This window comes from Mastomys coucha, unplaced genomic scaffold (genome assembly GCF_008632895.1).
Source record: "Mastomys coucha isolate ucsf_1 unplaced genomic scaffold, UCSF_Mcou_1 pScaffold20, whole genome shotgun sequence".
Taxonomy (NCBI): Eukaryota; Metazoa; Chordata; class Mammalia; order Rodentia; family Muridae; genus Mastomys; species Mastomys coucha.
In genome coordinates this window covers 1,665,199-1,689,607 of record NW_022196903.1, presented here as the reverse complement: position 1 = coordinate 1,689,607, position 24,409 = coordinate 1,665,199, and the positions used below count along the sequence as shown (strand labels likewise).

The following is a 24,409-nucleotide window of genomic DNA, read 5'->3' as shown; positions in this document are numbered from 1 at the left end:
AACCCAACTGTACTCAGGGACAGGAACTCAACCTGTTTAGTGACTGGGACAACGTCTCAGTGGGTAAGAGTATTTGTTGTTCACATGTAAGAACCTGAATCTGGATCGCCAGCATCCACATTAAAAAAAAACTGAGCATGGCCTGGCAGGGCTCCCTGTGGCCCCAGTGCTATGGGGGAGGAGGACATGAGACAGGATCCTTGGTGTGCTGCTTGCTGGCCCAGCTTCGGGTTTAGTGTGAGACCATGTCTCAAGGGAATGGTGGGGGTCAGGGACAGACAGAGCAGAACACTGGATATCCTCTGGCTTGTAAGCATGTGCATCTGTGCATACATATGTGTATACAGCACACATACACTCATATACAAGCAAAACAAACACAGCTCAAATAAAAGCAGAAAAGAGAAGTCTATCTCAACCTAAAGTGACATTTGAAATAAAGTGCCTGAAAATAAGCAGATGGGGATTGACCAGGTAGCGAGCTCCAGGCTTCATTTGATGGCAGGATACATTCCAGCACCGCCCTCAGCTGCTGGAGAACTGGTTCATCCAGTCAAAAGGTGGACAGCTGCTACTTTCCTGCCAGAGACTGAGACCTCAGGGCAGTTTCTCTCACTTCCCTGATATCTCACATTCGTTCAGAGGCAGCTGCCAGAGCCAGGAAGAAAGGCAGGATGGTGCTCATCTGTTTCACATGTGGAGCTGTAGAACTCAGAGCAAAGTGAACAGGAGAGAGCTGCACTGCTCAGGATGCCCAGCATGCTTTGCTTTCTCCTTACAGTCCTTGGAATGAAACAGGGAGCTTTGGATTTGCAGTTACAAACTACCCACATGCTGAAATTGTGGGTCTCACTTTGAGACTTCAAAGTACTGAAAACAAAATAAATCCATGAGTCCATGGGTGAAGTCATCATCCATGTGCCCGTGGGTACAGCTATCATCCATGGGTCCATGGGTGAAGTTATCATCCATGAGTACATGGGTACAGTTATCATCTATGAGTCCATGGGTGAAGTCATCATCCATGTGCCCGTGGGTACAGTTATCATCCATGGGTCCATGGGTGAAGTTATCATCCATGAGTCCATGGGTGAAGTTATCATCCATGAGTACATGGGTGAAATTATCATCCATGTGCCTGTGAGTACAGTTATCATCCATGGGTCCATGGGTGAAGCTATCATCCATGTGTCCATGGGTACAGTTATTATCTATGTTTACATGGGTGAAGTTATCACTCATGTGTCCATGGGTACAGTTATTATACATGTGTTAACGTGTAAAGTTATCATCCATGTGTCTATGGGTACAGTTATCATTTTATAGTTTCTCTTGAAGACACTGGGTAAGAGAAAGTAAAGACTAATGAGCAAAACAGAAAGGAGAGAAAGCTGAACACTTCACACAACAGCAGAGCACAGAGTGAGAGGAGGGGAAAAGGGCACATGGGACCTGCAGTTAAAGGCCATGTTTAATGACACAAAACAGATGACAGGAGCCTAAGACCCTCAGATGACAGCTATTAGAAAATTAAGCAAAAACACAAAATAAAACAAAACACACACACACATCCCAAACCCCACTGAAACAGAGGCTTCTAATGGAATAAAATGAGAATACAGGAACACAGACATAAAGCAGAGTCGGTCATATATTGGAAGGAGGGTCCCAGGCTGTAGCTCAGAGTGCTGGCTCCCCTCCATGGCGGACGTGGGTAGGGACATTAGAAAGAAAGCCTACCCCTAGGGTTCTGAGGTAAAAAGTTAGTTGCAGCCTGAAGACAAGAGATGCACCTGACTCCAGGCTGACGTCAGACCTTTTAAAAAATATATGCTTAAAGCAATGAAGCTAAACATGCAACATTATCAGTAAAAAAAAATTATGAACAAAATGTCAAGCCTAGCCAATTATAATGGTGTCGCAATAATTAGAACATCACTCTTGGTATGAAAATCTCACAAAAACTGTATCTAACATAAACAACTAATAAATTTCTCAAAGACAATGTAAGAAATTGAAAATTTTAAAAAGGATAGGAAATAAAGCTTTTAAAGGAAAAATAAAAGAATATAGCATTTGCAAGTATATTATAAAGCTACCTCAAATGTTTTAAAATGATAACAAATTTTAATATTCATTTTTCTTAAAACTCAAGGGTTTATCAAATATCTTCATACAGAGAATGCAAATGGTATTGTTTTCAATTTTTAAAGTTATGTAAAGAGAATGCATTCTAAAGACTTGAAGATAGTCTGAGTAACAGCCAACAAATATAAAAGAAACACAAAGCATGAGCATTAAGCATAGTAATAAATACCATCAATAATATTACAAATTCAAATTGACGAAATTTTCTGTGTAAGAGGTACAGAATGTAGTAAAGGAAAAAGTTTCATTTGGCTTTGTTAGATATAGGTACACACTTAATACTACAACAAAAGTGGCTGTCAAATATTAAGATTAAATTATAACCTAAAAGCAAAAGGAAGTCATGATATATTTCATGTGCTTTCAACATACCATCGAAGTAGACAAATAATAATATGGAGGTATAAATTTTCTACTTAATAGATTCAAGGAAAATTAATAAAGATTCAGAACACTTTAAACATATCAAGTTAATCACAAATATCCATTAACTACAATTAAAACATCACTTTCAAATAAATCAGTTCAAAATTTAGTATCTGACCACAATGTAATAAAATGGTAGACTAATAAAAAAGTTACAGATTCAAAATCATTGCCTCAGTTACTAAAATGAAAATAAAAATAAAACAGGGCAAGTGGATATTCCAGATTGTTTCCAAAGTGAAGGCAGTAAGATTCCTAATGAAGTGGGGCCGGGTGAAAGACACAGCACCCAAGAGATTCAGCTTTACTGCAGCCTATTACAACAATGAAGTGTGACAATAAATTAAGCCTGAGTTATAAGAAGCTGCCACATGAACCAGTAAACACGCCCAGGAAAATAGATGACAGGATTAATAAATAAGTAAAGGCGGAAATGGCTAAGACAGGTAAGGGAAAACTTTTGTTTGGGTCCAACATAGCAAACTAACAAAAGCCGTGACTTTCCTCTTTGAAAGCAATTTGGATCTGCCTAAGAGAGAAGGTCACGGATGTGCTTCAGGCTACTGTCCATTAATCAAAGAAATAAAAAATTAAAAAAAGTTTGTGAAAGAATTTTTTAAAAAACAGAATACATGGAGGGGTTCTGGTGTTGCAAGGGTGAAGACCCGTGGCAGAGAATGCCAGCAACCAGGAAGGAGATAGTAATTTAGTGGAGCCTCACCTTTCCCACATAACACTTCTAGGTGCACACCTGGTGGTAAGTCAGGCTAGCCTGCTCCACACCCTGAAGCTATGACCTCCTGACTGCTATTTAACTGTTGGTCCATGTGACAGGAACCGTTGGCGCTGACAGGATGGAGGGAATAAATTACCACTGCAACAGCCTGCTCACAGCAAGGGGAGGGTGCAGGGGAGCCGGAAGTAACCACACTGTGGCAGCCACTGTGCCAGCATTCATGGAGCCCGTGATTCCTGAGACACAGGTGATATGCTACAGCCATCATTTTACTAACGGTTAAAGCATATATACTGATCTGGCTTCTATGTATCTGTATATGTATACGTATATGTATATGTATATTGGAAAACAAAACTGTGTCAAACTACTGAGAAAAGAAAACATTAACTTCTAGGCACCAGATGAAATTTTAATATTTCTGATGACAAAGAAATAAAAAAAAAAGAAAATATGGAAAAATGAAACACATAAGCCAAGAGGACAAAGATTCTAATAGTGATAAATGTAAACATAAATGGACTATGTTCACTAATTAACTGGCAAAAACTCCCATAATAATTTATTAAAAAATAATATTCAGGGATAGACTACTGAAAGGAAAAAGATTTGAATAAAATTCAGGAAATGGATAAAAGTAAACAGAAATTCAGATGCCATGAAAGAAATGCAAGGCAAACGAAACGCCGTGTTAAGTTTTACTATTAACCAAAATAGAACTATGGCAAAGTATATCATGTGAGAGAAGAATGACATTACAAGAATCAAGTTACTGTAGCAATCAGTAAGTGTAGCTAACAACAGTCATAAAATATAGAAAACCAGAAGTGACAGAACTATCGGGATGACTAGAAGGTAGTCAGTAACTGTCCACAGATGCCTTTCAGAGATCGACAGTCAGCACAGTCATCTACGAAGGGAGAAGGGCTCCCAGCCCTGCTAGTTACTGCTGGCCTACTGACCCCTAACAGATTCTATGAGGGGAAGCCAGAATATACAGCTATAGACACATTGGTGAGCATAGCAAGGCTCCATGGTTAGTTCTCAATTAGAGTCACACAGAGCCCTAGCTAAATCCCTTGGGACACAAAACAAAACACAATTAGTGAATATAGGAAAGATATTTGTAAGAAATAAGGTGGGAGAACTAACCAGAATGCATTACACGTGCATACGAAATTATCAAAGAATAAAAATTAACAAGAAATTCCAAATGAATAAAATGTTTTCTCCAAAAAATGTACACTCTATTACTCTATAAAGACAGAATTTCAGAAACAGAAACTCCTATGTTCAGAAATCATTAAGCCACAGTCATGCCATGTTTTAAGAAAAGTGGGGAAGATTCCCTAACTCCTTCTGAGTCTAAATTAATCTTTGTAAGAACTTTTAGTGATTTTAGTCTTGTCTCTCATTCTTATAGCTTGGCATTTATGCAACAAACAAAGGTATATGCGCCTTCTGAGAGGTCAGAGGAAACACTTTAAGCAGATATACTTATAAACTTGGATTAAGAGATTGGTAGTATGAGAAGATACTGTTTCCCCATATATCAGCTTATTAATTTGATTACAATAAAAATAACTTCAGAGGTAACTAGCAAAATGACTCAAGTGCCCTGCAACAAGCTGAGAGTAAAGCAAGTTTGGAAATGAGAAACACAGTGCTAGAGATAAACGGCAGTGGGAGAGCACGTGACCAGCACTCAATGTCCTAGGTTGGTCACCAGTAGAAGTAAAAGAAAATTAGTGAGTGGGAATCCCTACATGGGGTACCTTACGCACCTAACAAGCAGGGCTCAGGGCATGCAGAGGAAGAAGGGGCAGGAAGAAGTAAGAGCCAGGGGAATGCTGTAAAATGCTGTCACCTGGATAGGACAGGGCCATCACACTCATGTATCCACAGCTGCTGTGGCTAGCTACCAATTGGACTCTGCAGGTTCTTTGGGCCCTACAGGAAAGGACATGGAAAGCAGGGTAGATACACAGAACTGGGTGCTATCTGAGGGTAATGGCAGCGTGGATGGGATGGGGTGATTATGACCAAGGAACATGCTGGACATGCACATAACTTGTTTTAAAAAGATTTAAAAAGTTTACACAGTGCTTCTTTACCCCATTGGTCATCAGTGCTAATGTCTGTGGAAAGTGACAAAGCCCTCTGCTCAGAGGGAGACCAACCCTCAAGAAAAATACTCAGCAGGATGTCATTTCTGTGAGGAAATCAAGTTAGGTGCACTATGCAACAAATTCTCAGGACATGCCTGATGCCAAGTATTTAGTGAGTACTTAACTGCTAACTAGCTGACAAGAACTGTCCAAAGATAGACAGCACAGTCTGTCAAAGAATCATGACCACAGAATTTAGTAGAAAAAATAGAGTAGGCCCAAAGTAAGAATGGATAAGGTAAAAGAAAAAAATGGAATTTTCACTTAAAGTAATTAAGAGAATCTTGTAACACAAGACTTGGAGGGAAAAGTCTATTTGGTTCTCTATGCACAAACCAAAGGGGCTATCCAGGACTCTTTTGGATAGCTCTCTATTTCAGGAGACTGATCTCTTCAGTTCCCAAACTAGCGGAACCTGGCCTCCTTCCCTGGCATACCTGGGGACTCAGCAGGAGGGAGAAGGCATGGGAGGGACAAGGTATCCACCACTGTGCCCTGGATGCAATTTCTACCAGAGCTGCATCTTGCAAAGCTGTAGGTACTGAATGGCTTCTTTAGGCCAGAGGAGGAGGATGGCTTCCTGCTATCAGCATTCCCCAGACAGGTCACCACTCCTTTGTGGTTCTATGAACAGTTCAAAGTCTGCTCATTAAACTGTTCTATGGAGCACTTTGGGCATTTCATTCTTACTAGAGATCTGTCTACTTTAAGAAAAGAAAGAAAAAGAACTTTTTTAGAAAAATAACTTCCCTAGAGGAAAGAAGTCATGACCTGGTGCCAGAGCATCTGTAAAGGTAACAAACATACATACACAAACAAATCATATAAGGAACTTGAACGTATCTTGAAGTGATGCCTGAAGTTAAAAACTGCCACCTTGATAGGTGACAAACATTGAAGTTGGTTATGAATGCAATCTGCTAAACTTTACTCTCAAATTTAAGATCCAGTGTCTTACTCAGAAAAGAGACGATTCTTCATTCAATCTACAAACAAAATTTACATATGTAACAACAAAAGGAGTCGTTCCAGGCAAACATCGTGTGGGCCAGTGCTCACCTCTTTGAACTTGTGACTGAGCTTGCTTGTGTCCAAGTCAGATGGGGAAAACATGTCCTCGTTCTCAGGGAGCTCAAAGACTTCAATGGCCATGTCACCACCAGGAAGAATGGGCCCGACCTCATCCTCTTCTTCATCAGTGGCATATTCTCCAGTCTGAAAGGAAGGGGAATGCAGAAATGCAACCGTCCTTATCCTACATGGAGATGTTAGTAAAACGATTTTTATAAGAGGAAAGCATGTCACCAAATGATGACAGTGTTAATGATTAAATCAAGCAAGCCTCATGCACTCAACGTTATAAACAAATGTTAGTACAAAGATCCAAATTACCAAGTGTAGAGCACACAGACAAGTGCATTTGAAAAGTGAGCAAGAGCAGCAGAAAGCCTGTGCCTCACTCTGAGTATTTGATAGTTTCACTAAGTAAGATCATGCTGCTAAAGGGAATAAATGCCTTCTGTGTTACATTTATTTATGTGTGGGTACACATGTGTAGGCATACACAATGCCATAGCACATATGCAGAGGTCAGAGAGCAATTTGTGGGAGTCCGTTCTCTCCTTCTACCATGTGGGTTCCAGGGATCGAACTCAGGTCATCAGGCCCAGTGGCAGACATCTTTACCTCTGTCTCACTTCAATGGCCTAAAAGATAAGTGATGTCTTTAAATGCCCACTTCCTGTATAAATAAGCAGTCTACTATCAGGAGCAAGGAGGAAGGAATTAGAGGTCAACACTTCATAGAGCCAGCAAAGCCTTAATGAAGCCTTCAAAAACTTAGCAAATTGACTCTTGTCAACTCCAGAGTTCAATCAGTTGTGTTTTGTTAATTACAGAGGCAATGAACTGGTAAGCTATAGGACAAACCCGGGGCTTCTAACTACCCAAGTGCTGTGTTATACCTGCAGAGAGCTGTGATAAATCTATTTTGTTAGTCTGAAAAAAAAATCATTTAAGATTTCGACAGCTTTTTCTCAGACAGCCCAAGGTCTGAGCACATCATGAGAGCATGTTTGCTGCAGTGGCCCATCAGTTACTCTCCAGCTCAGAACCTGCTGTTGTTCTGCTGTTAAGGCGAGCAGGAGACTGTAGGTATGTGAGTTCATGACCTCTGAAATGAATTGTGCCTTTGTCACTGACTTCCTCAACATTATTGGGAAGTAACTCCTCGTGGCAGCACCAGGCTATGAGGCTATAATTCAAAATAATCGCCTGACATCTTTACCTTATGGAACTTGAGGATAAATCACTGATTCTGTGGGTTAAAAAGACAAAATTCATTTTATTCATCCCTGCTCCTTCAGGTTGTAGCTCTTCAACATATAAAGTGAAGATAGGAATTCACAATACCTTCAAGCATGCCTTCATCAACAAAGGGGCGATGGATTCCTTGGATTAAACAGGTCTGGCTTCTGATTGCCCCTCTTTCTTTCCTGTATGCTACACTCACCTTGCCACTATGGGAGATGTGTTTCACCCTTTTATCTGTGCTTGACATGAAGGAAATCTAGTCATTCGCTTCCAAGGGACCCTTCCTAGTCTGGAAGGCCATCAGTTAATAGCCTTCAGACTTCTTTCCAAATATAACAATTTGCAATTTTGTCAATAGCATAAATTTCTTTGCCTCTAACCTTTATACTGTGCTCTGATTTCTTTCCTAGTGCCTCAGCATTTCTCTCGTTACAGAGTCTCTCAGCATCCATCAGACTCTTCTCTCATACTCAGAGCTATTAGCACAGAGACCATATGTAGAACAGTAAGTTTTCAAATTGGGTATGAGAGAGTTGGGTCCTCTCCCTACCTTTCTCTTTCAAGTAAAATCAAAGACATTTTGACTGGAAGGGAAAGAGGTTGGTATTAGGGACTCATTTGTTTTGAACATATATAGCACTTTACTGTCGATAAATCTAGAACTCTTTAGACATTAGCCTCAAATGTCTATTGAGCGTGTCTAAGCTGTGTCCACCTGCCCAAGCCACATGCAGCTATCTAAGGCTGAGGACAGCTATATAAATGGTCAATGCAAAAATCATAAGCTTAAACTATTGTGAATTTTCTTTTGAGATTCTTTTCTTATTAATTCAATTTCATGTTTCTTGAGCATAGACTTTGTGGATTACAGTGCCATGCTACAAGGTCACATGAAAGGACATGCTTGGGTCAGCTTTAAGTACCATTGCAGTATCTTCACTCCATCACGGGAATGCAGCTGAACAATGTAGCTTGTTGACCATAGGTAGCATTCCTTCAGAGGTGAGCACTGGCCCACAGGATGTTTGCCTGGAATGGCTTCAAAGTGGGGACCAGTGAAGAAATCCTATCATGCTTATCAGAATCAAAACTGTAAGGGGTTTTTACTTCTCAGGATGGTTCTGGCCTTGTCCATGATACTAGATTTGCATATAGGTAGCTAGATATCCTAGTTATCTCTGCAAATATATGTTAGTAAGAATTCTAGATTCTTTTATTTTTATTTCCCCAGCTTCCTCTCTTCCATAAATCCAAATTACTGCCAACTCTGCTGAAATTATTACTCCTCCCATCTTTCCATTTGCTAGGGTTTTCTCTTTCCACTCAGCCTTATAAGCATCCTGAAGACAAACAAAGTGGGTCTTTCACTGTCTTGAGTCCCCTTTACTTCCTTAAATCTTATTAATTATAAGCCGTGAAGAGTGTGGGTCATACAAAACTCTGTGCAATCACTCCCTCTCACGGATCATTTGAAATTTCTACAGTCAGAAGCTTTGAGTAAAGGATGCATCTACTACTGAACACCATAAACATCTGGACTGACGTCACAATTAGTAGAGGAAGACTAAGGCATTCTTCTGACTCCTTTGTCTTTATTGAGAATCTTAGTTATTTTTATGGTTACCCTGTAAGTAAAATAAATGATATGGAACAAATGATTAGCCCTAAAGTCGTAAACCCCAAGTTAGGTCAAATCTGCTACTTGTAGAGGAAGATGGAGAAAATGATACAATCCCCCCTCCCAACAAAAAGCTCCACGGAAACCTGTGCCACTACCTAGTTCCCTAGTAACCAGCTCTTTTCCAGCTGGTCAAATTTAAAATCCGTAAAACAGCTGGATTCTTGGCTTTCTTCCTCTCACTGTGTAATCTGTTTCAGATGTGGCAAGGATGGTTCCTGGGATAAAGACTGACAAACACTGCGCATCCCTTTCTAGGTTCTGTTTACACTGTTCATTAATACCTTTTTCTTTTTGATGGTTCTGTTAAAAGGCTGGGGAGTAAAGGATACCACCTTAGAAATCTAACGTCTGCCCAGCAATATACATTTGGCAACCAGATGACCGGGTCTGATATACCATCTTAATTTGGAGAAATAGACTCAGCGAGTTCACCCAAGGGTCATTAGTGAAGTTGTTGACACTATTACATAGCAGATCCCCTAAACCCACAGTCTTATGCTACACCATTGCCAATCTACAGGAACAAACTCTATAGGGGAGGAAAAAAAATCAAGAACATACTTCTTTACCATTTCCTCAAGTGTAAAGATTTTTTTTGATCCTGCTGCATTGAGACTATCAGAGCTGAGGTAATCAGCTTTGATTATAACTTCATTCATTTTGAAGTCATGCACATGTGTGTGGGATCTAAAGTTCCTGTCACTGTTTTCCTCAAAGTATGCTCATCTTGAGCAAGCAAGGGAGAAAGATAAGAGGGAGGAGGAGGCCTACCTGGAAGGACAAGGAAGCAGAAAAAGCGGGGCTTAGGGGATTATAAGAGAGGGATCCTGAAAGTCCATCTGTATCATTTGATTTTCCCTTAAGTCTTAGACATGTTCAGTATGGTGGCAAATCTTCTTCTGGGCTTTAGGACCTGCTGACTGGTGTTTCATGCTTTTGTCTTACAAAAACAACACCAGACATATAATCACTAAAAATTATTTCAGAGTTCTTAAAAAGAATGAAAATTGCATTTTCTGCAAGGGAAGAAAGGTGCCCGATTCCTCTAGAGCTCTGTGATGTTCTTCTCACACTACCCTTGCTGACCTCAAATCTCCCCAATCCTCCAAACCATCCCAGTCCCTCTGCTTCTCACACTTCCTTAAGGCATGCATGCACTAGAACAGAAACATTTTATTAAATGACCCTGTCAGGCAGCATCTTTTGATAAACTCAACTTCTGGTTGCTAGGAAAATGGGCTTGCAGACATACTGGAGCCTGTAGCACACACAGGACCTGTAAGCATTAGCCTACATTTTACAGAAGGAACATAAGCTTTCAAATATAGGACATTGGCAAAGTGGGGACCAGCGAAGGAATCCTAGTTGTGTGGTCACAGATCTGAGTTCAAATGCTGCCTCTGAGATCTGAAGTAACCCTGCAGATCAAAGTTCTGATTGCTTTATCTGTCAACTGAAAAGCAAATGAAACCAACAAACAAAAACAGTTCCTTACCAAGACAAGATGTCACTGCTAAATGACATAGTGTATGGAAAGCGTTTGACAGAAAGACACATGACAGATAGTCAAAAGAGCTCATCTGTGTCATTGCTGTTATTGGTGCCAACACTGCAGTGGTGGCATGGCTTGAAGTCTCACCAAGCCTCTATCTGGTAACCAAACATTCACTAAACTGTTGTCTTGTAACTGATTCCTTAAGTCTCCAAGCATACATTTTATCAGTATTTTGATGTAAGCTATGCCTTTTCTAAACCGGCTCCTTTTCTCATGTTGCAAGGGTGGAGCAAATTATACCAAACGCAAGAAAAGTCCTGTGCCTCAGTGTGTCTCACAGCTTCTCCACACACCCATCACCATGGTCTATGCTGCACATCCACGCACAGCAGACTGTCGAGGCTGCTGAAGTGAGGCTGTTGCTCCTTGTCCTTTGGCCCAGTACACACCTCAAGTTCTCAGAACACTCAGTCACATCTGCCCTTCCCATCAAAAGGAAGTCCTCGACTGTGCCAGGTACAATTTATCCCTCGAATCCCAGTGGCCAGTGCATGGTTTGGCATGCAGGAGGCCCTGAACAAATGTTTGCTGAATAAATTAAGACAGTTGCAGCCACATCTGCACACCATGGGAGAGCCTGATTTTCCTGTTAATCTCAGCTTTCCAGTATGAAATACAGTTAAGCACAGCTGCAGCTGAGGCCTAAATGGCCCTACTGGGGATTTTCTCTTGTTAGATTCAACCATTTGCAGTCATTTTGCTATAGCAATGTTTACTCTGGTGAATTCTTGGACACTAAATGGTGCTAATCATAAAAATAACCTTAATTATTCAGTGTGTGGGAATTTGTTTACTGGATTTGAATCCAGTTACAAATATTCTCAGACTCAGTTCTGAGAGAAAATAGAGGAGAACTTTGTCTACAGAGCAAGACCTCAGATGAGGAACTGATGCTCCACTCGACTTTTCAGTGTGAAGTACAGTTAAGCACATTCTTCATCCACGAGGATTCTAGCAAAAAGCATTTTCTCCACAAAGAACATCTCTTTTTCCAAGTTGGGCCAGTGACTTCTGTGTGGCCTAGTTTTGAAATGCTGAACCACTTCAGACTCTCAACATTCTTTGTAGAGCTGCGGCGAAGCACTTTCTCCTGAGACTGTTGTAAGAAGCCACAACAGTGACACACTCAGAGGGCTCTACCAGAGGCAAGAACACACCGACTAGGAGACCGTCTCACTACAACTCTCTTCACCCTCTTGTTTGGACAGGACAACCACAGAGTAGTGTAACAAAAACATGTCTTTTGGACTACAGAGAGGCAGATCTCCAGAAAAGCATGGTCTACTCTCTAAGAGAAAACTTTAAAGATTTTAATGTCATTGGATATTAAGAGATTCAAGGAGCTAATTACACAAATCTCCAGTGTGAGGTTTTTTTTTTTTGTTTGTTTTGTTTTTGTTTTTTTTTTTTTGTTTTTGTTTTTTTCCCCGAGACAGGATTTGTCTGTATAGCCCTGGCTCTCCTGGAACTCACTCTATAGAGCAGGCTGGCCTCAAACTCAGAAATCCACCTCTGCCTCCCAAGTGCTGGGATTAAAGGCGTGTGCCACCACTGCCTGGCTGTTTTTTTGTTTTTGTTTTGTTTTGTTTTTCAAATCTCAAGTGTGATGCCTGCCTGGCCTATGAGGCATATTCATCACTCTACCCTTTACTAAGTCATGTAAAATATATCATGTTTCACTGTGGTTTGTGACCTTGTTTTAACTTTAGAGAGAGGGTTGTTTCAGCTCACAGTTCTGCAAGTTCAAAGTTAAGGGACCACATATGATAATAGTCTCTTTACTGGCAGAGATACAAGCTGGTGCAGTGTGTCACATGGCAAGTGTCAGAGAACCTGTGCATGATGTCTGTGAGACGCCTGCTTGAGAACATGCAGATATGTGGATGCGTTTACTTGTTCATGGCGTCTAAAACTTTAGTTCTGAAAATGCTTGTTGATTTTCACATCATTTCCACTACCTCATCTCCAAGGAAAAAAATATTTTTTAAAAGATCTATTTTTACTATTTGAAATTGTGTGTGAGTGTGTGTTTGTGTAGGGGTGTATACACATGACTGTTGTATCCTTAGAGGCTAAGGCATAAGGTTCTCTCTTGGTATACCCAACGTCATCCTGAGAACTGAACCCAGATCCTCTACAAAAGCAGGAAGAGTTCTTAACTGAGGAGCCAACTATCCAGCCCTTGAATAGAGAAATGTTTAAAATAAATACCTAGATTACTCATAGAGCTCTGGGTTCCCAACCTTCAAAAGCTCAGTTCATTCACCTACCATGCTTCTGATAAGTTATTATTATAGCAATTTTAACTAAGATCTTTAAATAAAATCTCTTCCAACTACTCAAATTCGTGTTTCCTTTCTTCAATACTCTGTAAAAATTTTGCTAGTTCATTAACTAGCATTGGATTTTAATGTTTTTGTTTTTGTTTTTTAGTTTATACCTACCTGAGATAGAAGGCATACTCAAAAGCAAGGCCACTGTTTCCGGCCATGCTGTCTTACTGGCAAAGTGACCCCAGTGACTCTGCTTCTGTGCTCTACTGGGATTGCTCCTCTCCAGTGTGGACTGGATCTAGCAATTCAGCTGAAGCTAAATACAGGGGAGTAACTAACTTCGTTACAGGAACTGTGACTTGTACCTCTTTTGTGCTCTTGCTCTTTCTCTGAGTCTTCACCATTGGGAAGCAGGAATCCATATTGTGAGCAGGAAGAGGCCATATTACAAGGTACTGAGATGTCTGGCCAACAGCCAGCAGGAAACAGGGGTCTGCCAACAGTCACATGAGGGAGCATGGAAATGGCTCTTCTGCATCCTGTCGACAGCTGCGAGTAAGTTTGGATGCAGACCCTCTCCCAGCTGAGCACTTAGATGACCACAGTTCTGGCTAACACCTTACTTACGGCCTTGGGACAGATGTGGGCTTAGAAAGATCCAGATGAACTGGCTCACAATGTACTGAAGAAACACTTCCTATTTTAAGTTGCTATGTTTTGGTGGTTGGTGATGTTTTAGGAGGAAGGGGACTTTCACAGGAAGGAAGGCTGCCATAACAAAGCAGAGAAAATAATAGGGATATGGCTTTGGAAGTGGGCAGTGGGCAAAGGCTGGAGAGATTATGAAGAATGGATTAGTGTAAACTGCCCTGAACAGACTGCTAGAGGGACCCTGGAAGGCAGGGCTGTTAACACGACAGAATGTCCAGAAGCAGCATCAGCTTCTTAATGACATAGGGAATGTCTAATAAACAGGGCCATCTCAGAAAGAGGATTCCAAGCTGAGTCTAAGGGGCTGCCTCACTGTTTTCTCTACTTATAATAAATTAGAAAATATAACAAAAGTACTATTAAACAGGAATGAAACAGAAGCTGATGGCTTTGAACATTTAAAAATTAAGGCTACAATTAAGAGATGGTTGAAAAACCAAGTTCAAATTCAGGGAACGGCTAGGAGAATACAAATTTCAAATAAAGGAAGAATATTAGGGTTTTGGCCTTTCAAAACTCTAATTTTAAACAATGTAAGATAAGCAAGCCTGTGAACTGCCCTAAAAGAGGCACAAACTGCATTCCCTTTAAGGCTGTATGATATTTCTGAAAAGCTGATTTGAAACAAAGTCTAACCACACCTTTGCTCACAGGGCTCTGTGAAAAGAGCTCAACGGAGAAGCTGATTCCCTGCCGTCTTCCTCCTTGTGTCCCTATAGAGACATGGTGTCTGGTAGATTATCCCGTGATAGGACACACCCGTGGGTACTCTGATCCAAGTGACCAAGAACAACAATAAGGGAATCCTGGAAGTCTAACAACACTGGAAAAGACCACCGTGAACAGAATTCTAAGTCACACAATAGCCCAACCTGTAGTATCTACACATCATAGGCTCTGAGATAAAACCTGGCAAACCTTCAGGATTTACGTTAGAAACCCAGTGCACTGATGTTTCCATTTATCGTAAATCAATAACTCAAGTAGCTGAGGGTGTACAAGTGCATGGATCCATGTGGCTTTGACACACACACAGTCACGAGGCTGCATCCTCACTGTCCACAGCATGCCCAGCCGTCTGTGGAGAGGCTGATGTGGGAGCCTTCCAGGACCAAGGAGGCACCAGTGATCACATCAAGTTAAGCTATTGCACTGTGCGAATAACTGCCCACAGAGTGCACATAAACCCATCAGTGAACCTAATCCCCCAGGAATTCTCCCAAGTATACAAGGGTAGCAGCATTTTGGAGAGATGACCTAACATCTTTCACTAAACAAAACTTATAAAAAGATCTCCTTTGAAGTGATACTTCCCACCATGGGACCAGGTAAGATGGTGACTTTTGAGCCAGTATCCACAGAAGGAGGAAGGTTCAATACCTCCTCAACATTCCCTAGCAAATCCAGGGGTTCATATAGAAGGGCAGTCAACCTCACCAGTAGTCATGTAAAAAGAGCTAAGGCCAAGACGGCGGAGAGGAGCTATCAGAGTTACAGAGGCAGAAAGCAACTGCATGCAATTTACAAGGCACATTTTGTTTTGATTGTGGTTGCACAGACTACTGAATATACTTTCAAAAGCCCTAATTCTTTCATCCAATAGGAACTGTAACAGATCCACACCCAGGTACCTGCTACGCCACTGCTGAGTTACCTTCATCACTGGAAACTCAAGCAAAGACCCATCTTGGGAATTCCATGGAAGTTTGTCTGTCCTAGAGAAATCTCCCTATTAAATCTCCTATTAAGGGCTGACATTCCTTTCAAACAGCTAAGAGATCCATATAAAGATCCCATTCTAGAGACAAATCTAAAGTCACATGGCAGACCTCAGGGACGTTGGTAGAAACCGAGTCAATAGGCAACCCAGTGATGCTCCTTTTCCTTACTGATCATTATATGCCTGACTTATCATCCGCCTTGTGAACACAAGTCTTAAGATTCCCTAGCAGTCAACCACAAAGACTGCAATACTTCTCACACTCACACAGCCTCACACAGGGGTCAGAGCCTTCCTCCAAGCCAGGATGTGTGTCCACACGATTAAAACAACAATCACTTTACTGCTGGCTGCTCAGGTCTTTACTTCCCAAAGTAAAGGCAACAACACGAAGACTGCATGATTCTTGTACAGGTAGGGACAAGCAGGATACGAGGTTTCAATGACTGATGTGAACATGGCTGTCCTTGCTCTGGAGAGAAAGATTCTTTCTTGAACATTCCCTGGCAAACGACTGAAGAGAAAATACAAAGGGCAGCCACAAAAATGCCACACTAATGTGAGAGAGCTGAAAGAATCACTTCCTGATGATTAGACTTAAAGTGAAAAAATTGTTTTGAGAAATTCAGTTGTTTTTAACAGGATCAAAACAACATTGTTCACCTTAATGGGAAAACTCATAGAAACTCAGGCAATCACAGAAAGCCCATACAACCCTTCTCCACCTCCTTTATATGGACTTCAATGATCACTGCCTACAACCTACACCTCTGGTCTACAGGAAACAGACTTTACCTCTTCAACACCACTTTTATCACCACAATTTCTTCTATAAAAGAAAACCAAATCAACATACATGGAAACAAGTTAGAGAAGAAGCCCAAAAATTTACACTTGCACCCTCAAAGTCCTCACTGCAAAAACTGTCTTATATTATGACCATTAGACTTTTCACAGGTTGCCTTGAAAACAATGTAAATTCTACTGTGTTTATACAGTTTGCACAGCAAAATAGCAAGCATGTTTAGAGACAAAAATATAGGATCCATGATCCTAGTTAATTTTAATAAATGTCTCCTATTGGCAACTAGATGAATGCCTTTACATTTCTGATAAATATCTCCAAGACCAAGAGGCAACCCATGATCTCTGCTTTTCACTGACATCTTGCAGTAAGTAGTCAACAGCCAAAGCAGACCTCCATAGTTCAAATGTCACTCTGCAATTTCAAACTGGCAGACTTTCATGGGTTTCACTTTCCTTGACCAGGAAACAATGAGGTGCTTATTTTGATGCCAGTGTAGCTGTGGGAAGAGCTGAGGTATTTGTGCTGTCTTAAATTTTTAATCTGTAGAACTGGACAGCTGGTTACAAGAGGGGCACATGTTACTCTTGCTTTAATAATTCTGTGACACACAATGAATCAAACCTCAGAAAATATGTGTTTGGTTATAGTTTGTGTTAAAGCTGATTTATACAAATAAGAAACATATAAGAGACTATCAAGTATAAAAGGATCACACCAGCACCAAGTATGAGTCCCCAGTGCCATCAATGTAATTTACATACATAATGTATAGGCATACTAATAATGAAAAGAACCTCATTCCTCTGCTCTCCTAGAGGGAATTCCATTCCTGTCCTCACAGAAGTCTCATGGACTTTCTGGAAGTAACTCCTTCTTGCCAAGTGCCTGCTAGGCAAAAATGTAAACGTCTTTACCTCCAAGTTCCTGGACGCTTTAAGTGGTATGTCCCAGGATCTGACAGCAGCCAGCACCTTCCCATAAAGCCCACAGATAATATACATCCTGAGTTAGTGGATCTGTGGCTGGTCAAGCATATTTGCATATTTCAGGAACTACTATGACTACTGGGCATGACAGTTCATACCTATAATCTCATCACTTGCAAGGTCTAGCAGGGAGACTTTCTTAGTTCAGGGCTATCCTGGTTTTCATACTCGGTTCCAGGTAAGCCTAGGCTACAGAGTGAGACTTGTATTTAACATAAACACAAACATAAGCATAATAATAATAATAAACATAAAATAATAATGGCAGCATACCACAAGGTTTTCATAATGTAAAAAATGAAACACAGTTTTCAGCTTTCTTTCTAAGTCCTCAAACACTAAGAATGGCTCTTTTAGAGCCACATAATTTTGAAAGATAAGATATTACCTATGGTGATTTCATTTCTAAAGTACCAAGTTGACAATATGTGAAATAAAATGAACACACAGCACACTGAACAGTGACATAAGACCATCTACTGAGATGACATTTCATTCAAGAGGACCAGACACCACAGTGCACTGGGAGCCTTCCTGAGGACCACTTTTCAGTCACTGAAAACCTCAGTGCAGAATTTTGTCAGAATATTATCATTCTTGCCACTGTTTGCTTTTAATTTTAACTACATGTTTGTTTTAATAGCATGTCCTTCTTTTGGAAGGGCTTTATAACAGTGGGCTTATACTGTATTTTGCTGTGCTAATTTGTGCCCAATCGGCAAGTTCAGAATCCACTAGTAGTGTGCAGCTGATTCAGTGCTCACATACTGCTGATTTGTGAGTGCACCAAAGGATATTTATCCATGTCCATGTTAATTGAGATGTCGGATGTGTTCCATTTTTCCTGCTAGAAGACTATATTATATGGGTTATGGATTATGTGCATGATGTTCTTATTTTATTAAGATGTTTAACAAGAGATAGAATTTTTGGATATATTTTGGCTGACAGTAACAAATTGCTTTTCGAAAGCTGCTGTGCCAGTGTATTTTCCTGTGCACAGAGATTAAGAGTTGCCTAACTTTACATCTTCCTTGGACTCACAATACTCAATTCCATAGGTCTCAGATGGTGTTGACTTTGGTTTTCCCATTCTGCTTCCTGACAGTCTGCAATACAGTTGGCTATTCTCTGCCACCAAGGCTAATTTTGTGGTACACCTGTTCATGCCAGGGACCCCCAGGTGGTCTTTCGTGACTGACTCAGTTTCCCAGGTCCGGTACTTTCTTTTAGCTTCTGGCTTATGTTCTGACTTTCTTAGAGGTAGTCTGATAATGCTGTCCTTTTCTCATTCCTTTCCTTCACAGAACTTTTTCTTTTAAAACCAAAGTCAGGTTGGTATCCTTCTCCAGCATGTCTCTCGCTCTTGTCTCCCGCAGCTTAGTCTGACAGTTCATATTTGGTCAGCTGACGCACCTCCAATGGACAGACGGATGGACCACGATGGAAGCTGGCTTACTCTTTTCTGTCCGTGTGCTGATGTTTGCGTCCTTTTTCATGGTTTCAGTCATTTTCCAGCTACTATAGAGCATCTATCCCAACAGCTGCATCTAGGCTCCTTTCTATTCTGGCTACTCATCTGCTCTGCTTTCAAAACTTCAGCAATCTAATAAGGAGTTTTACTAGCAATCATTTGAAAGGGTTGTCTTATTGCACTGTTCTTTCATGTATATTTTAACAACTGTTTACCAAAGTCGTTGAAAATTGCTTTGGATTTTCACAAGAACTGGACTGAATGTGTAAATCAACTAGGAGAATAGTGAATCAATGCAGCTACTGAATCTTCAATTTATGGATAAAATTTCTTTGCCTTACACATACTTGGTTTGTCATGTTTTAATAAACAACTGCCCCTTTGGGGGTCTTCTATACTCTATTTTTTTTATCTCTACTGATACGATATTTTAAAACTTACAATTTCCTCCCTATTTGTAGACATTCAAATACATGCTATATTTTAATAATATGTATTCAGAAAACTCGCTAAAACCTTGTATTATTTGGATAAGGTACATTTCAAGTTTTCTAAATAGTATCATTATCTGGGAACTATAATAATTTTATTTTTCTTTTTCAATTTATTTCTCTTCTTGCTTTCTCACACCGTCAAGAATTAAAAACTGGCCAATTTTAAAATGTTAAACTACAGAGCATTCCTGATTACACCCAATTGGGATGTGCAACATTTGATATATGTCCTCAGACACAATTTGATGACATTCTACCTAAGTGTCTTTCACATAATTTTAATCTGCTTTTAGGCTTTATTTCTCTCCATTAGGTTTTGTGATCGAGTTTGCAACTAATATGCCCATATATTACACAATCTCAAGGTTTTACTGTACTTCTGACGTCGACATTGTGGTGACTGTCAGTCTCATGTCTGTAGACTGAGCATCAGTTGGATTCTGTATCCTTGGAAATGGCCTGCGGCATCTTTCTTTCCTTTCTCCTTTCTCCCTATTTCCTTATATGTCCCTCACCCTGTGCCTTCCCTCCTCTCTCTGCTTTCCCTGATACTCTTGGTTACACGGGGTGTTTTGCTTCCCTGAGTTCCGTATTTTGGAACTGTAAATTCTCTTTCTCGAAACACTAACCTTTAGACTTTGATAGAAGTGAACATACCCAAAAAATTATGTGCTTGTATTTATTCTGAAACTCATCACATGTTTAAGCTGCCATGATGATAATTTCTCACAGAAAATGTTTTTTCCCTTGCTATGTAGCAATAAGCTATGGTACCAGGGGTCTCCATGTGGTGGTAGATTTATTTCCATCCAAAAGAACAGTAGCTCATGGCATTTCAGCTGTATTTTGAAGTTGTCCAATTAACCATTTAATTTTGAGTATGGATAACATTTGTCTACAATAACTGAAACCACTACCAATCAGACTAACTGTGCATTAAAGATAAATGTAATGGTAAAATGAACCAATTATAAGCAAGTATTTTGGATGTATTATTATTTATTTCATCTGAATTTATTATTCAGATGATAACTAGAACTGCCCAAATTAATCTACAGTGTGAACAAGCAGGCTGAATGGTACTTCCAGTGGAGAGGAGTTGCAAAGGAACCATCAGGGGAAACAGAAATGTCCTGAGATGTCATCTGGTAATACCGCTTTCTTATCAAACTGTGAGCTGAAATACACTAAATTGGTATATTTTTATAATATTCAAGCTGTTCCTCATTAAAGGTGATTCTAAAATGGTGCTATAATAAAATTATTAAATTATATATTTTTGATCTCATCCATTTTTTATGTTAACCTTATATGTATAAAATGGCCCTTTAAATCCCTTCAGAATTAGGAACATGAGAACTCAGTGTGGGAACATGCATATCAGTTTCAAAGGACTGGAGCAGTTACTCAGGCAGCCACACAGCTGCCATACAGAGCTCTGCACACGAGCCCTTGCTCAGATGACCATTCATTCTTTATTGCTCACAAAAATTTATTTCTATAAATGAAGGATATTTATAAATTAACAGATTTCAAAGGACAAGAAGGCCATTCATACAGTACAGATCTTGACATTATTTGGGTTATTTTGAGGATGGTGTTTCAACTACAAGCATATTTAAAGCAAGAAGTCATGTTAACCTGTGGCAGAGGGCAAAAGCTTGCAGAAGTACTAAGGCACAGGAACCAAGGTGAATATGCCTGGGCTTGCAACCTCTCTCCCGTATCCCCTCTCCAGTCTTGCTGCGTATGATACTGACTCCCTTCCTGCATTCTATGTAGTTCTCTTTCCCCATCACATTTTAAACTACAAACAACTCTACTCTCCCTTTTTTCCATTAAAAAAAAAAAGGAAAGCTGTATGTCCAGGTGGTTATGGTGCACGCCTTTAATCCCAGCACTTGGGAGGCAGAAGCAGGTGGATCTGAGTTTAGGGCTAGACAGGTTTACAGAGTGAGTTCCAGGAGAGCCAGGGCTACAGAGAGAAAACACTCTTGAAAAAAACAAAATATAATAATAATTTATGTTAAATGTATTTTTCAAGTTCATACCTTATATGTACCCCTACATCTTCTCCAGAACCAGTATCTAGATGTTCCCTCCAAACTTCAGGGAACACAGTTCTGAAAAAAAAAAAAGGACCCTTCCTTCCCCAGAAACAGTCTAGTCACTGCCAGCAGCTCCTCAGCTAGCTCACACAAGGCTAGAGATGGAGGGAAGATGTGTCACATAATAAAGGCTGTGAAGCACAGCAGAGCCACCTTCAAGACAAATGGAGACAAGACGCCTGGACTGTTCTCACTGACAGCAGAGCAGGACAAGGCTGTTCGCTTTCATAGCTCTCATTTAATCCAGTGCCCAGATAGAGCACGTAGACAAGAAATGAGAGTAGAAGAAGTCAAAGCATTCCTGTTTGCAGACAATGTGATTCTACACATGGCGGAAGAGCCATTCCACCAGGAAGTCCCTAGAGCCAAAAGCGGCAGGTTACAAAGTTAACATACCAAAATCAGTAGTTAATTTGCTATACACCCAAAACAAACATACTGGAAAGGAATTAAGGAAACAGCCTCATTCACAGCATCCTCAAAAAGAATGAAAGAAAAAAAGAAAAAACAGTAGCCTGGGATAAAACTGAAAAATACTGAAGAAATTGAGGAACCTAGAAGACAGAATGAACTCCTGTGTTCATGAATCGATAGGATTAATACTGTAAAATGGCCATCCCACCAAAAGCAATCTATGGATTCAAAATCACTGCCATCAAAATTCCAATGCAATTCCTCACAGAAATTGGAAAAAAAAATGTATATGGAAGCACAAAGGATCCTAGATAGCCAAACAATTCTGAACAATAAAAACCTACCAGAGGCATCATCATTCCTGATTTTAAATTATTCTATAGAGCCTCAAGGATGAAAAAAATCCATCATGGTGTGAGCACAAAACCAGACACAATCAATGGGATAGCACAGAAGACCTAGATACGTGCTCCATAGAATCCTGCTGTCTGCACACAGGGAAGCTTTCACTTTTCTTCCTGTCTCTGTGTGGACCTATAGCCACTTGGCTTTTGACAACAATGCTAAAAATATATGCTGGGAAAAGACAGAATCTTCAACAAATGGTGCAGGGAAGATTGGGCATTTGTGGAAGAGGGATGTTTTCTTTACCCTTGTCTCTCAACCTGAAGGAAAAAATCAATAGCAAATCAATCAAAGATCTAAAAGTTCAATCTGAAAGTGCTAGAAGAAAGAGGAAGACATGTATACCAGGACATGGGTCTGTTAAGGACTAAATAGCATTCTGTACCACAAAGAAAACTATTAACTGATGAAGAGGCATGTACAGAGTGGGACAAAAAAAAATCTGTTTGCTATTTATCTGACAGAGGATTAATGTCTAGATTATACAAAGAACTAAAAAAGACCTAGATACCAAGAAAATGAACAATTCAATAACAAGAGGATAAACTGACCACAGTACACAGGCTGCTCACTGAGAGGCAAGCTGGCTTGCTGGGAAAAATTGTATTCAATTGAAAAAAAATAAAATATTTCCAAAGTTGCAAAACATCACTTATATTGTCTGCATGCTGCCTCTTTAGCACTTCGTGCTCTGTGGTTTTCAGTGTGATAAACTGTTTCACTCAAACAGCCTGCTTGGCAGACAGTCTATCCTTTCAGAGAAACGTAACAGCCTAAGAGGATTGGACAAAGTAGGGCTTTCTGTTGTTTTTGGATCTAGTTCAGAAATGAGTGATATTATACTATGGCGGCCAGAAAGAAAAGAATGGAAAGAATATAAATCAAACAATTCCATTATATTTTTTACAAACTACATAAATAAAATGAGGTACAAAAAGATGAGCACGCTGAGGCAAGGCCTCCTGTCCTGACTCTATTAATAGGTGGCTCTGACTTCTCCATACCTGTGATCGGTGCTATCACACACAAAGAATATTCCTGAAACTCAGAGTGAGGTATAGGATGATGTTCTGGAATGAATACAGTCTTCAGAGTATGTCTTAAAGAACCTCATAATTCTACGTTTCAATGATGGAGATGAGTAAATATTTGAGTTTTAAAAACAAAACTATAAGACATTTAAAGATCCTACAAAAATGCAGCCTCTGGACCACGATTAGGAGTTAGCTGTCTTGTCAGGCAGGCTCCTTGCATATCATCAACACATTGACCCCCTTAACCACACATGATTCATGTAAGCTCCACTAGGGTTATGACTACTTAAAGTAAAGTGTCTATTTTGGACTCTTTACTCTCTGTGTACATCCACACACATAATGAAAATTTAAGACCAAAGCATCAGAAAATTATTTTCTTAAAAAACAATCATATTTAAGCAAAAAAATCAATTGTTATGTATACTATGCTTTGTAAATATTACCCAGTCCTAATGCTGAATTTCTTTTTGAAGGTTTTCTCTTTCATTTGAATGACAGAACATTTAGAGTTAGAGGTTAAGTATGCCTGTGGTTAAATACTAGGAAGTGAATCCAACTTACAGACCTGTGTATAAAATGCATGTTATAGTTTTCAAACAATGATTTTCAGATTATTATTCAGTATACAAAACACTCAGCTCCAGAAATGCTTTTCAGGGAATAGGAAGTTAATAAGACGTGTAGAATATTTAATTTCACACACCGAGCAAGAGGGCAGAGATAAGCAGAATTTTTTGCCAAAAAACAAACCTTAAGGAAACGGTTGTTATTGTTATTGCAGTTGCCAGACATTCCTTGCAATTCAGCCACAGTGTTCTAAAATGTTGACAGAAACAATTAAAAAGGGCTTCCTCCCAACCCCACGACAGCAGGAGAGAAAAACACAGAGGTTCAAGTGCTGGCTGCACCACACACTGTCCAGTACAAAGAAGAGACTGCTGTGCCTCTGCGC

General features: G+C 40.0%; 1 protein-coding gene across 9 annotated transcripts in view; it reads right to left on the bottom strand.

The window, feature by feature from the left end:
* Ppp1r9a (protein phosphatase 1 regulatory subunit 9A) overlaps positions 1 to 24,409 on the bottom strand; it is a 284,536-nt gene that overhangs the window by 62,474 nt on the left and 197,653 nt on the right. For 5 of the 9 annotated variants that reach the window (XM_031381103.1, XM_031381106.1, XM_031381109.1 and 2 more), the window contains exons 7-8: positions 24,208 to 24,273; positions 6,538 to 6,693 (exon numbers count right to left, since the gene is read on the bottom strand). In XM_031381103.1, coding sequence (XP_031236963.1) covers positions 6,538 to 6,693; positions 24,208 to 24,273 — 222 coding nt within the window. The remainder of the gene's footprint in view (positions 1 to 6,537; positions 6,694 to 24,207; positions 24,274 to 24,409) is intronic. The other 4 variants (XM_031381107.1, XM_031381108.1, XM_031381111.1 and 1 more) reach the window with 1 other exon arrangement.